Source organism: Apodemus sylvaticus, chromosome 3 (assembly GCF_947179515.1).
Source record: "Apodemus sylvaticus chromosome 3, mApoSyl1.1, whole genome shotgun sequence".
In the NCBI taxonomy this organism is placed as follows: Eukaryota; Metazoa; Chordata; class Mammalia; order Rodentia; family Muridae; genus Apodemus; species Apodemus sylvaticus.
Genome location: NC_067474.1, coordinates 140,496,967 through 140,511,544, shown reverse-complemented (window position 1 = coordinate 140,511,544; position 14,578 = coordinate 140,496,967). Strand labels below are relative to the sequence as shown.

Below are 14,578 nucleotides of genomic sequence, written 5' to 3'. Positions count from 1 at the left end.
AGCTCTGTGTCAGGAGTCCTGCAGAGGGAGCCCTGGGAGTTACCTGGCAGCACTGTCACATTCACGTAGCCTTCCCCGTGGGCATTCTGGCCATCCACAATCACCTTGAATTCATACAGGCCTGGAGTCAGCTGACAAGGGAAGACAAGATCTTTTAGATAACTGCAAGGAGCCAGAGCTGTGCTCTGGACAGCAGAGGACCTGAGCCTTCTTCCCTGACAACAGAGGACCCGAGCCTTCTTCCCTCACAGCAGAGGACCTGAGCCTTCTTCCCTCACAGCAGAGGACCTGAGCCTTCTTCCCTGACAGCAGTGGACCTGAGCCTTCTTCCCTGACAACAGAGGACCCGAGCCTTCTTCCCTCACAGCAGAGGACCTGAGCCTTTCCTACTGAATCCTGCATTCTTTTCTTGCCCAGTTTTCAAAGTGGAAACAAGTACACGAGCTAAAGGATTAAAGATGGGTTAAATTAATGAGAAACACGGCTCTTTTATGCATTTCTTATTACTGGCTGCATCTAGAACAGAAGGGTTTAAATTTCCCTATCCTCCCAATTTCTTCTCAGAGGAACCACTAAAGAGCCAACCATCCCACTTCACAGTTATCAAATTTAAAAATCATGTCTTCAAAGAAAAACATCTCATTAAAAATAAAAACAACAAATGGGGGTGCTGGAGAGATGGCTAAGTAGTTAAAAGAACTGACTGCTCTTCTAGAGGACCTGAGTTCAATTCCCAGCATCCACATGGCAGCTCATAACTGTCTGTTAACTCTAGTTCCAGGGGATCTGACAACCTCTTCTGGTCTCCTTGGGTACCAGGCATGCCAGTGATACACACACACACACACACACACACACACACATACACACACACACACACACACACACACACACACACACACACAGGCAAATCACCCATATATAGAAAAATAACTTTAAAAAGAAGACAAAAAGCAAATAGGCCGGCAGTATTGGTGCACACCTTTAATCCCAGCACTCAGGAGGCAGACACAGGCAGATCTCTCAGTTCAAGGGTAGCCTGGTCTATAGAGTGAGACCCAAGACAGCCAGGGCTTCACAGAGAAACTCTGTCTCTAAAAACCAAAAAACCAAAAACAAAAACAATCAAGCAAGCAGACAAACAAACAACTAAATAGTTCTTAAAATCTGATTTTCCCTTCCAATTTCTGCTAACTGTAGAACAATCCACAGAGGGAGCACAGTAACACTACCACGGTCTCACTATCCCAACATGCCAGTGTTTAGTGTTGTCTCCTCTAACCGTTGGTCACAAACAAAAATTAGTTTTATTCAGATCATTTCTTTTCTTTCTTTCATTCTTTTTGCTGTTGTTGTTGTTGTTGGTTGGTTGGTTAGTTGGTTAGTTGGTTTGGTTTGTCTTTTTGAGACAAGGTTTCTCTCTGTAGCCCTGGCTGTCCTAAAACTCGCTATGTAGACCAGGCTGGCCTCAAACACATAGAGATACCTTGGTCTCTGCTTTTTAAGTGATGGGATTAAAGGCATGCACCACCACCCCTGGCTTCAGCTGGCTTCTTCAGAACCAGTCATGTACCCATCACTATCCCGGCCAAACTTCACTGGTATTGGGTCTAGCTAAGACATTAAGGTATCAAACTTTTTATTGTTCTTTAATTCCTTCACTTAGCATAAGTAACGTTCCTGGTTATGATATAATCTCTTTAACATTCATTGTAATGACTATAGAACAGTACATGAATATATGTATCATAATTCACATAAGCATTCTGCATTGTTAGATACTTGGGTTATTTCCAAGTTCTTCCTGTGATGATTAAAATGAACATCGTGAGAGAAAATGAAGATTTTCTTTTCTTCATCTTTTTTGGATGAATACTAATCAGCCCATCTCTCTTCCAAATGCGTTGGTCCCCAGCCTCCCCTTCTGCCTTGCTCCTTCCATGTCCTCTGCCTCCCTGGCTTTGCCCCCGAGTCCCAACCTAATTCACATGCTCTCCCCAGTAGACCTCAGCTTGACCACCGCTTCAATTTTAGGCAGATATATGGATTTATCTCTTGAACCAGATCCATCTCCTGGTCCTCTCTTCCAGCTGCTCATGGATCAAGTCCACCCAGTGCCTCATATGTACCTCAAATTACTGTATTAAATGAACGAGTGATCCATAAACCTCCTTCAAAAATGATTCTCCCCCTTACTTCCCATTTCATCTACCCCAAAAGTCTAGCTTTAAAAGCTGCAATTACCCAGCATTCCCACCCAGCACCTCAGGTCCCTCCACTTGCCCTTGTCCATACTGCCAGTGACCTGGTTCTCCATCGGTTCATCACAGTGGTTATGAATGAAAGCATGGCCTCAGAGGCAGAAGGTTCTAGATACGAACAGCCACTTAATGGCTTTTTGAACTCTGGCCAAGCCATTTCCTTTTTTTTTTTTTTATTTGTAAAACAGAAATTAATACCTCTTATCTTGAGATTTTATGACAATAAAAAGGAATCATATTCAGGATAATATCATTTCCTACCTAAATTTGTCAATAGATTCTACACTCTTCTTCCTACTTTGAGTCTTATCTCCAATCTGTGGAAGGCCATATTTCTTAACTGAAAACTGAACATGGCTCTCACAGGTTCTCTGCTCTATAGGAAGACTCAATGATAAAGCCAATGAGATGGCTATCAGGTAAAACTACTTACTGCTATACCCGACAGGCATACACACAATATAAAATCTAAGGAAGAGCGTCGAAAGCAGGATCCGCGTCTCTGCTGCTGGCTTACGCCTCTGTTCACAAGCTGAACCGTGTAGCAGTCAGTCTTCCACAGGTTCTGGCCCAGAGAGTTCTAGTCCAGTGCTTCTTTTTCTAGAGTATTATCCTTCTACCCTTTACCCAGGAAGTAGGTTCCTGTCATGATCAAGTAAGTAACCTCTAAGACACACACTGCAGGCCTTCAGGTGCCCCATCACTGACCACGAACCCTCTGCTGTAATTACCTGCTTCTTGGGTCTCCTAAACTCTACTGTCCTTCACTATTAAGATTATGACTTTGGCTAGATGTAGTGATGCACATCTTTAGTCCTAGCCCTCCAGAGGCAGAGGCAGGAAGATCTCTGAGTTCCAGGCTAGCCTGGTCTACATAGAAACTATGATAATGCACTAGGTAATCCTGACTAGCTGCTACAACATGCAATGACCTGCCACTGGATGCAGGAAGTGCTGGGCTGAAGGTCACGGACACTTATTGCTCATAACTACTCTGAATTCCCAAGGGACTACACCAGCAGATTAAATCATGTGAACACAAATAACCTCGCTCATCGCTAGAATTCTGAAGTGCGTATAACCACCTCACAGAGCTGTTGAGTGTATATTTTCAGCCATCACTACCATACTGGTACAGTCTTCTCACCAGCAATGAAAATTTGAGAATTATATGCTAAACAAACACTGGCTGCCCGCCATGGTGACTTTTTGAAGGATTCACAACTGAAAGACTGTTCCCAACTTCAGTGTGAATGAGAGACTTGGTATTCTCTGTTTCAGAAAATCACCACCTCTCCCCTTGTCTGCAAGTGACAGGAGACAGACTCACCTTGGACAGTTGGAGGCTCTGGGAATGTTTCCTCTCCACCTCTCCACTGTAGTCCGTAGGATGAGTGATCAGCTGCCAGTCGTAGGTGTAGGTTTCTCCTATAGAAGGGCAGTGAGAAAAACCATGCAAACATTCACCTACACACAAAAGACTGCCAATAACAGATCGCTCCCACAGCCTGCCGATAGCAAGCCTCCTCTAAGCCCTGACAAAGCCTTAGCCTTAAGAGTCTACCCCAAAGCCTTTTCCTGAGAGGGTCCTGCCGACTCAGCTACAGCCAGGGTCTCTGACAGGGCTCCTTCTGCCCCTTACCCACCCTTGGGCCATCTTCAAAACAAAACCAAACAAAACAGGTTGTTCCTGGCGTGCTTCTCACTGAAAATACCCTATCGAGCACTGCAGATGAACTCACTGGGAACAAAGGTCATTTTCTCACAAAACTTCTTTTGCAACAAAGAACAGCAATGACTTCTAAATAACATGGTTCAAAAATAGCTTTTTACAGAGTGCTAACAATGCTCGGCTAGCTGAGGTCATCACACCCTGGTGAGTTAAAAGAGCTACTTCATTCCTGCTGAGCTAAATAACACACTGCAGAAGATGGAAGGGCATGGCCCATTTAAAACAGGCCCCACTGAAATTAATTAAGATCAAACGAAGCATTAAACGGTCCTCGTTTGCTGCTTAGACTATCACTGCATAGCACGAGAAGGATCCTGGTATCTGTGTGGAATCCCCCAGGAAAGGGACTTAAACTGGAGACAAATGCATTTCTAGCTGGGGAAAGGTGGGATGAGGTAGAAGGGTTAGTTCTCACTCAAGAGAGAAAACAAGTCACAAATACTTAGCAAAGCTCAGCCACACTTTCACCTACTGAGCTCCAATACTCCTCCAAAACCTGAGAAGCAATTTTTATTTTATAAGCCTTCCTCCACAAAACTAGCATGATTTTGGCCTGTTGTCATCCCTCGCTATTCTCAAATATGCATGCACAAAAGTCAAGTTTGAAGGCAGAGAAGCAATAGCCAGGAGATAATTCTTCAAACTGTAATTTAAAAAGAAAATCCCTACAAGCAAACATTCACAACGGTTTGGGAACTGATAATTTTATATATCAAAAGCTAAAAAAACAGACTTCAAAAAAGAATGATATCCCTACTCAGAGAACCTCAAGGAATGAATTATGCATCCCAGGCAGAAATCTGTCCATGGGTAGGAATGGACATGCATATGGGGCAGGTGTATAGACAGAATGCTGACTGTCAGTCTAGGGCAGGGGTTTGGAAACCAGACCTTCCAACTGCACAGAGATCCCAGTGGGCCAGCACAGGACAGAAAGGAAGAAGAATAGAAAAACAGGGTCCTGCCTCAGTGGCCCCAACTTTTAAAGTATAACCATCCACCTCAGAGAACTAAAGAACTTGCTCAGGGAGACTGAAAGAAATGTGTGTTTGGAATGCTAATCTGCAACATGACAATAACTCAGAAATATGTGCACAAATACAAGTTAGGGGAAAATCCTGCAGAGTAGGGCCTGACAGCCACAGCAGAGCAGGGGTGGGGGAGTGAGTGCTACTTAAGAAAATGCTCTCCTCAGGCCCATCTTCAAGGGTGGCTGAACTCATTCACCTTGAACTAAACACTCAAGCAAAGAGACACTGGGTTGAGCTTTTCATTCCTTCATGCCTGCCTTTAATCCCAGCACGTAGGAGGCAGAAGTAGGTGGATCTCTATGAGTTCAAGGCTAACCTAGTCTACACAGTAGAGTGAGTTTCAGGACAACCAAGGCTACACAGAAAAATCTCCTTTCAACAACAAACAAACAAACAAATGACAAGGCAGGAGATATGGATAGCTCATTTTTAAAAAATTAAATCTAGGGCTGGAGAGATGGTTCAGTGGTTAAGAGCACTGACTGTTCTTCCAGAGGTCCTGAGTTCAATTCACATGGTGGCTCACAACCATCTGTAATGGGATCCAATGATGCCCTCTTCTGCTGTGTCTGAAGACAGCTACAGTGTACTCATATACATACAATAAATGAGTAAATCTTAAAAAAAAATAGATAAAAAAAAAGTCAACACAGGTATAAAACATCCAGAAAATCTGGGACAGTATGAAAAGATCAAATCTATGAATAGTAGACATAAGAAGGAGAAGAAACCCAGGTCAAATGCACAGAAAATATTTTAACAAAATCTTAAGAAATTTCCGGAACATATCAAGGTACAAGAAGCATATAGAACACATAAGTTCACAGACATTGTGGCACTGTGTACAAAAACTGCACAGGTTCAAGACAGATGGGGTCCCAGCACTAAAAGAGAAAAGTGGACACAGGGTCTCTTCCCTAATCAAGAAACTAACTTGGCAAAGAAAATAATCAGTTTTCACCAATGGAGTCTCCCTGGGTATATCACACAAAGGGCAAGCCTCAGACCCAGGAGTAGTTGGCAAACACAAAACAAACTCAATGGTCCTTTTATGGACTTTTTGTTTCATTTTTCTTTGTTTTGGCCATTTTTTGCTCAGTGGTTTTGCTTGTTCATTTTATTTTTGTTTTTGTGGGGCTTTTTGTTGTTTCTTGTTTGGGGTTGGATTTGTTTTTTTTGTGTGTGTGCTTTTGCTTTTGAAAGAGAGAGGAAAACAAGAACATAAAATTGGGTGGGTGGGTGGGAGATCGGAAGGAACTGGAAGATGAACTGCATGAAAAAAATCTTTTCAATTGAAAAAAGAAATTGAGGGGATGGAGAGATGGCTCAGCAGTTAAGAGCACTGACTGCTCTTCCAAAGGTCCTGAGTTCAAATCCCAGCAACCACATGGTGGCTCACAACCATCCGTAATGAGATCTGACGCCCTCTTCTGGTGTGTCTAAAGACAGCTACAGTGTACTTACATATAATAAAAAAAAAAACAAAAAACTTTGGGCCAGAGTGAGCAGAGGTCCTGAGTTCAATTCCAACCAACCACATGATGGCTCACAACCATCTGTACAGCTACAGTGTACTCATATACAGAACATAAATAAACCTTTTTTAAAAAGAAAAAGAAAAAAAGCAATTGGAGTGAATTGATAAGGAAATGTCATTTCAAGAGCAATAATACATAATGGAACAGGGATCCAGCTCCGGGAAAGTATACTCTGCACAAATATACTATTTAGTATTAGACTCCCACATTAAGAATGCTCAATTCAACCAGGTACACACCTTTGATCTGAGAACTCGGGAAGCAGAGGAAGGTGAATCTCAGTGAGTTCAAGGCCAAGTAGGCCTACACAGTGAGGTTCTGTCTCAAAAACAACAAAGAATACATTTTTTTAAAAATGTATTTTCGTTATTTTTAAATTATATGTAATGGGTGTCTGTGGAGGGTATGTGCAACAGGGTGTAAGTGGTCTATGGGCCCCAGATCCAATGAAGCTGGACTTAAAAGTGGTTGTAATCTACCAGTATGGGTACTGGGAATTGAACTCAGGTCCTCTGGATAAGCAGAACATGTTCTTAAACACTGAGCAGTGTCTCCAGACCCAAGGACAAAGAATAGTGCATCAGAAACACCCAGCTATAAAGCAGAAGGGCCTGCCTGAAGGAGGAAGCACACTTTACTATAAAGCAGAAGGGCCTGCCTGAAGGAGGAAGCACACTTTACTATAAAGCAGAAGGGCCTGCCTGAAGGAGGAAGCACACTTTACTTGGCCACCCTTTAATATAAGTAACACAAGCCAACCACTTCCAATGTCTACTCTTGTCATAGGAGGGCTTAAGAGATTATGTTTGTTTCATGAGTCAAATGTGGTATATTTACATACATTTGAAAGATGAAATGGGAGCTGGAGAGAGGCCTCAGTGGTTAAGAGCACTGACTACTATTCCAGAGGTCCTGAGTTCAAATCCTAGCAAACACATGGTGACTCACTACCATCTATAGTGGGATCTGATGCCCTCTTCTGGTGTGTTCTGAAGACAGCTACAGTGTACTTACATAAAACAAATTAATAAATAAATTCTTTAAAAAAATAGAAAGAAGTAGATGCTAATACTCCAAGGTTTTAAACAGTGAATTTATCACCAACTCATTTATACACCTTACAAATATAAATTTTGTGTGCCATGTTGAAGTTTGTACTTTTTCTTTAAAATATTTTTGTTAAATTTACCTCTCCACCGTGTATGTATTTGTGTCTATGTGTGGTGTATGTGTGTGTGTGTATGTGTATCTGTGAGTGTGTGTGTATGTAGTATGTGTGTGAGTGTGTGTGTATGTAGTGTGTGTGTGTGTGTGTGTAGGTCACTGGACAATTTGTAGTATTCTCTCCTTTTACCATGTGGGTTGTGGACTTGAACTTGGGTCATCAGGTTTGGCAAGAGCCACATTCTCCTAACCATCTTACCAGCCCTGACTTTTTAAATTTTTAAAAAAGTTTTATGTGCGTTGGTGTCTTGACTGCATACCTGTGTGAGAGAGTTGGATCCACTGGAGCTTGAGCTACAGACAGTTCTGGGCTGACGTGTGGGTGCTGGGAACTGAACCCAGGTCCTCTGGAAGAGCAGTGATACTCTTAACCACTGAGCCATTTCTCCAGCCCCCAGCCCTGACATTTTAAATAACAAATCTGTATTAGCCTTGTTCTTGAATACCTTCAAGTTCTACATTGTTGCAGGACTTTCCCTGTCCAATTACATTAGTGAAGAGAAGGTCTGTAATTTAAAGGGAAAAGGGGGCAGAGCTAGGAGTTGGGGGGACAGAGGTCACAGGAGAAGAAGGGAGAACTGAGATGGCTTCAGACATGGACTTGTGGGTCATTTACTAGCCACAAATAGCTATATTTTTATAAGGCTAGAAATATTGGATAAAGCTTTTATCATTATCAATTGGCTCTAAAATTATTTTATTGACATCTTGTAAATTGCAATTTTATTTATACTTAAATCTGATTGGTTAATTAAGCTTTAAGAGTTTTGATTTACTTGGTTACTGGAATGTGGGTCTACCGATTACAGGGGTTTATGGCAGAGAGGGAACACAGCTGGGATGCTGTGGGAGCTAGCTGGGAGAGAACAGCTCGGTGGCAAGACTACACCGAGCAGGACCTGGCAGGGACATGGTGTTATGGCCCACCAGTGCCATGTACTAGAGCGGGAACATGGTGGCAGGGCAAGAGAGATGGCAGGTTGATTTTTTAATATTTCCCACAACAGTATATCTTATATTAAAGTTGTTCAGCTAAAATAAACAGGTTAATCTGAATCTCGGTTCCTTCGTCTTCTCCCAACCAAGTATTCTACCACAGAATTATATCCCAGCCTTGCTGCTCATTTTTATATAGACATACCACAATCTTATATAAAAGATTCACACTACCTTGACCCTATAAGTGTTGCAGGTGTGTCTGCTGTGTCACATGTGCATCAGTGGATGGCAGAAAGGACACAGACTATGTCTACACTGAGTGTTCAGATCTATGAACATCTGAATGATTAGTAGCCTAACATTCCCTGAAAAAAAGCGAGCCTGAGATAACAGCACTCTGGTGCCAGGGGCTCCAACAGGGAGCCAGCTTAGATGAACACCAGTCAGGAGTCACACAGACCTAGTGGAGCAGACCATGCCTACGATGACCCCTGCCCGGTGCTGTAATGCACGAGTGAGGCATAGCACTCCTGAGACAACCCCAGATACTCAGAGACCCTGGGAGCCACTAAGAGGAGCAAGTGAGTGGTGGAGAAATGGGAGACAGACAGACAGACAGAAGGATGCGGGCATAACGAAGAGAGACGGAGCTGGAGACTCAGGGTAGGGGGGAACAGCCTGATGTGAGTAGCCAGTGATGCCACCATGGTGGGGTCTTGGCCTGTGCAGACACTGGGGGCCATGTCTGGGTCTGAGGCCCTGCAGCAGCAGCGGTCTGTTACCACTAAAGGCCAATGGACTCCCTGGTGTGGGCCACTGCCCAGGGATATGTTGATGTCTGAGATGTGCAGAACTGGTCCTACCCCTCACCTCAGCATCCTGGGAGAGCTCGTCATGACCCTCACTGGCTGCAGCACTCAGGAGAGCAGGCCCTGAACCTCACCTGGGCAGCAGGGTAGAGCTGGCCCCGGTATAGGGGGTTGCTGGTAAGCCAGCATGAGGGCATTGTGAGTGGGAGAGCTGGCAGCTGCCCAGTTTCAGATGACACCTCTCCTGCACTCTTGGCTTTGAACTGGCCCACCCCAACATCTACCCCGGTAGATGAACTGCTGGAGTGCATGCATGAAGAGTATGGTCCTGCAGATCCAAAACTACAAAAATTCCATGACACAGGGCAACAACAGGATACCGGAGAGGAGTCTATGTAAGGTCCCAGTATGACAGAGGAGCAGAAGCCAGAGGCCTCATTCCAGCCCAATAAGTTATTGTGATGAATATTTGCAAGCAAAGAAGTGTGGACAAAAGGGGATACTGTGGGACATACTGGCACACCACAGCTTCCGCAGCGAGGTATTTTTTCCTCTGTGGGGCTGGAGGAGGTTGCGAGGATAATGGGAAAGTATGAGGGGAGGGGGACATGAGTGGGTTTAGATGCATGATGTGAAGTTCAGAAAGAAGTAATCAAAAGGTTTTTTTTGTTTGTTTGGTTTGGTTTTGGTTTTGGTTTTTTCGAGACAGGGTTTCTCTGTGTAGCCCTGGATGTCCTGGAACTCACTCTGTAGACCAGGCTGGCCTTGAACTCAGAAATCTGCCTGCCTCTGTCTCCCAGAGTGCTGGGATTACAGGCGTGCACTGCCACTACCCCCTGGCTAATCAAAAGTTTTTAAAAATGAAAAAAAAAAAAAGATGCTTACTAAAGAGCACTAAAGGCACTGAACAAGGTCACACATATAATGTTCGCCTTTAAGGATTACGATTCTATCTTAACTGAGAAATAAAAACACAGGAGTAATTTGTTTAAATAATTAAGCTAATGATTGAGTGAATTAGGATTTGGCCCAGGCTTGATATCAGAGCCTACAGGACCAGGCTGGAGGGGAGCTCTACGTCAGAGCACTTCTCTAGCTCATGTGGAACACAGAAGTGCTAACAACACAGAACCTCTGACCTGCAGCTGGGCAGAACATTGCCTCCTGCGCCCATGCAGATGTGTGCCCATGCAGGTGTGTGCCCATGCAGGTGTGTGCCCATGCAGGTGTGTGCCCATGCAGGTGTGTGCCCATGCAGGTGTGTGCCCATGCAGGTGTGTGCCCATGCAGATGCATGCCCATGCAGGTGTGTGCCCATGCAGATGTGTGCTCATGCAGATGTGTGCCCATGTAGGTGTGTGCCCATGCAGGTGTGTGCCCATGCAGGTGTACATCCCATCTCCACAGGAATGTTGCAAAAGCCAGTGAACTGAGCCTGCAGATAGCAATGCAGACTGGGATGTCCCCCCAGAGGATATCTTACCTGGCTCTGGTTGTGGGAGAACAAAGGCATTTAACTGAACTTCATTCTTAGGCAGGGTGATCTGGACGCTCTTCCCAGCGGACACCACCAGTTCCTTTACAGCTAGAACAAAGTGGCAGCAGCTGCTCAGCAGCACATCCAGATGACAGGTCTCCCCTTCCTGAGTCACCCCTAGCCACCATTGTCATCTGCTACTTGTCTAGTCTCTAATCCCCTCAAGTTTGATTCTGTACCCTCTTTTCCATTGGAAAGGGTGTTTCAAGGTCATCAGTAAGATACTGTTTAGCAAATCTAAGAGGAGAGTAAATCCCACCTGTCAGCCCCGTGGCCCTCACTCCTGCTTACTGCCCCAACCCTGAAGCACTTCACGGCAACACCAGATTCAATACTCCAATTTATTTCTTCACTGTATTTCACCTAACATCAGTCTCCAGATGTGCTTTATATACACTACTTGCCAAAGAGTTCAAATTCTGTTTCAATGACACTTTTATTGGGTGAATGCATGTTAAATAAGATATAAAATAACACAGGCAGAGGTCAGTCAGAAGGCTTGCCTTTCTTTTGCAATTGCTACAATTACTGACTCATTGTTCACAGTTAATGTCACCCCAGATTCTGAATTCCAATCCCTCTTGTGCCCCACTCACTACAGCCCATCCAGTCTTGCTATGACACATACATCAATCTTTCTAAAGCACCAGAGTGCTACACTCCTACTTGAGACATGGCTTTGACGCTATTTCCCACCTATCTCCTATGTGTTTGAGTTTCTCAACATTGGCACTATTGATATTTTGAACCCAATGTTGAGGACTAGGGAGAGCAGATGGTTCAGACCACAGCAAACCTCTGATTCAGTCTTATTCCTCTGGCAATAATTATTTACTTGATATGAGGCCAATTCTGGAAGACCTTACAGCAAACAACAGCCTAGTCAACTCATGTTCCAAGGCTAGGGTGGAAAGGGCTTCCTGGACAAATGGGAAGCTTGAGACTTCTTTGTCTCTGCTCGAGAACATTGCACTTAAAGAAAAATGAAAGCATCCTTTATGAGAGTTGCAGCTTGCAGCTGCCCCAGGAGAGGGAATAAAAACTCTCTGGTATAGCTCTAAGGGGGAAGGGGAGAAAAGGAGAAAGGAAGCTGTTACACTCAGAGAAGGTATAAATGACCAAAACTAGCTAGTCAATACAGCACAAGCCAAATCCTTTACCTACACAAACGACCCGCAGGCATTTGCCTGCACACAGGAATCACATACTGCTTCAGGACTGGACTATCTCAATGCCACGTTCTATTACCAGGAAAGGAGACCCTCAGAAACGGAGAATGGCAAAAACTGTGATTACTGGTTTTGCTTTGCCTCTGACGTTTTGGGGGTCACCCACTAGCCACTGGTGAACTCTCTCCACCTACTACCTCAGCTATGCCCCATAAAGCTTGTTAAGGATACTCTAGGCCAGTCGGACAGCAATGGTGCACGCCTTTAATCCCAGCACTTGGGAGGCAGAGACAGGTGGATTTCTGAGTTCGAGGCCAGCTTGGTCTACAGAGTGAGTTCCAGGAGCCAGTGCTACACAGAGAAACCCTGTCTCCAAAAACCAAAAAGGATGCTCTAGGCCTAAGCTCCTCTCTGTAGTTACTTTGGAAATAAAGATGTTCTGAGAATCAGGCTGGCAGTGCTTGACCCACAGCCAGGACCCTGGGAGGCAGATGGGTGCACCAGCACTAGGGCCCTGCCCACTAGTCCATGAGTGGGGCATTTATTAAGCCCCTCTCATCAAATCTTCCCCCACTATGGTTTTGCCTGTTTGTTTGTTTTATATGGTCTCAGGTAGCTCAGGCTTATCCCAAACTGACAGCTAAGGGTAACCTGAATTCATGCTTCTCCTGCCCCCACTGGCAAGATAACAAGTGTGCACCACCACATCCGGCAGATCTCGAGCCTGTAGGTCCCAGCAGAGTCTGCCTCTGGGAAAATGAGCTCCATCCAGCCACCAAGTTGGACAGCTGCTGACTCAGGGCTCCAGGGCTCCAAAGCTCACATTTTCAGAGGCAAGGACAGGGCTATTTTGTTTCTAATATACAGCAGTCAGGCATACCTCCTCTGATCTCTAAGTGAAAACATTTTAATCAGATTCTCCTTGTCCTCTCATTTCTGAGGCTAGGAGTCAAGGACTTACCTGGATGTGGTGCTGAGGTGCTCTGGGAAGAGGCCTGAAGAGAGGGGGTGGCAAAGCTGTAGGAGGGGGCCACTGGGAGCGGGGCATCAGTTGGACTGTGCTCAGTGCTTTTTACTTGCTGAGTACTAGATGCAGGACTGGAGTGCTCGGACGGTTCAGGAGGGATGGACACATTCCTGGACCAATCAGGAGTCTGTGTAGTGTGGTTACTGGTGAAGGAACCAGGAACTGTAACGGTTTTGTGGACCTGAAAAGATATGAATGGTTAAGTGTAGCAGGCAAGAAGGAACTGGAGAGATGGCTCAGAGGTTACGAGCACTGACTGCTCTTCCGAAGGTCCTGAGTTCAAATCCCAGCAACTATATGGTTGGTGGCTCACAACCATCCTTAATGAGATCTGATGCTCTCTCTCTTCTAGTGTGTCTGAAAACAGCTACAGTGTACCTACATATAATCAATAAGTGTAGCAAGGCAAGAACCACAGATTCACAGTGCCAGCTGGGTTCATGAAATGATATCAGACACTGAAGAAAAATTAGCCTTACCACTGAAATTCAAATAGTGTTCAAGTTTACAGATAAAGACTCATTGGCAGAATGTCTGCCAGACATGTGCAAGACCTGGGTTTGGCCCCCAGAACCACAAATTAAAGACAAAAAGTAATAGAATCTTCTTTTTCCATATAAAAAGTTTCTTCAGCTGGGCATGGGACTCTCACCTGTAAGTCTGGTATGCAGAAAGCTGAGGCAAGAGATTGCCAAGAATTGAGGCTAGCTTGGGTTATGGAGTTAGAGCCTATCTCAAAACAAATGAACAAGCATAGTTTACTTTAAAACAAAATAATCTTGGAGCTGAAGTAACAGTTCAGCAGTTTAGAGCACTGGCTGCTCTCCCAGAGGACCTGGGATAAATTCCCAGTACCTACATGGCAGCTCAAGAGCACATGTCATTCCAGTTCCAGAGGATCATCCAACAGGCCTCTTCTGGCCTCCATGGGGACCAAGCACACATACACTGTACAGATGAGCAGGAAGACGGGAGGGACAGACAGAAAGCACTACTGACCATTTAAGGAGCCACGCTGGTGAGCAGCCAAAGGATGATATGCAGAGAAGGGTGGGATGAGGTCTCTGTCTATAGGTCACGTTGCACTGCTAGGGTGTGAAGAAGCACAGGGACAACAAGAACACCAGCACATTCATCCAGAGAGGACGCCGAGCAGCTACACCAGGGTGGGGTTGAGAACTCATGAATCAGCTTACCGGAAACACAATTCACAGAACATAAACTCACACATCAGATGAACACAAGGTCAATTTTTGGCAAATGTCCACACCCACATGACAACAACCTAGAGACAGAATGTTGCTATTAGCC

The 14,578-nt window shown here is 44.8% G+C and overlaps 1 protein-coding gene and 1 non-coding gene across 5 annotated transcripts in view; one reads left to right on the top strand and one right to left on the bottom strand.

Annotated features, from left to right (window-relative positions):
• Kiaa0319l (KIAA0319 like) overlaps positions 1–14,578 on the bottom strand; it is a 93,749-nt gene that overhangs the window by 25,011 nt on the left and 54,160 nt on the right. For all 4 annotated transcript variants that reach the window (XM_052177384.1, XM_052177385.1, XM_052177386.1 and 1 more), the window contains exons 4-7: positions 13,202–13,448; positions 11,018–11,119; positions 3,592–3,689; positions 44–131 (exon numbers count right to left, since the gene is read on the bottom strand). In XM_052177384.1, coding sequence (XP_052033344.1) covers positions 44–131; positions 3,592–3,689; positions 11,018–11,119; positions 13,202–13,448 — 535 coding nt within the window. The remainder of the gene's footprint in view (positions 1–43; positions 132–3,591; positions 3,690–11,017; positions 11,120–13,201; positions 13,449–14,578) is intronic.
• LOC127681933 (small nucleolar RNA SNORA17) lies at positions 8,957–9,088 on the top strand. Its single transcript, XR_007977270.1, has one exon. It is a non-coding gene; the product is annotated as a small nucleolar RNA SNORA17 (small nucleolar RNA).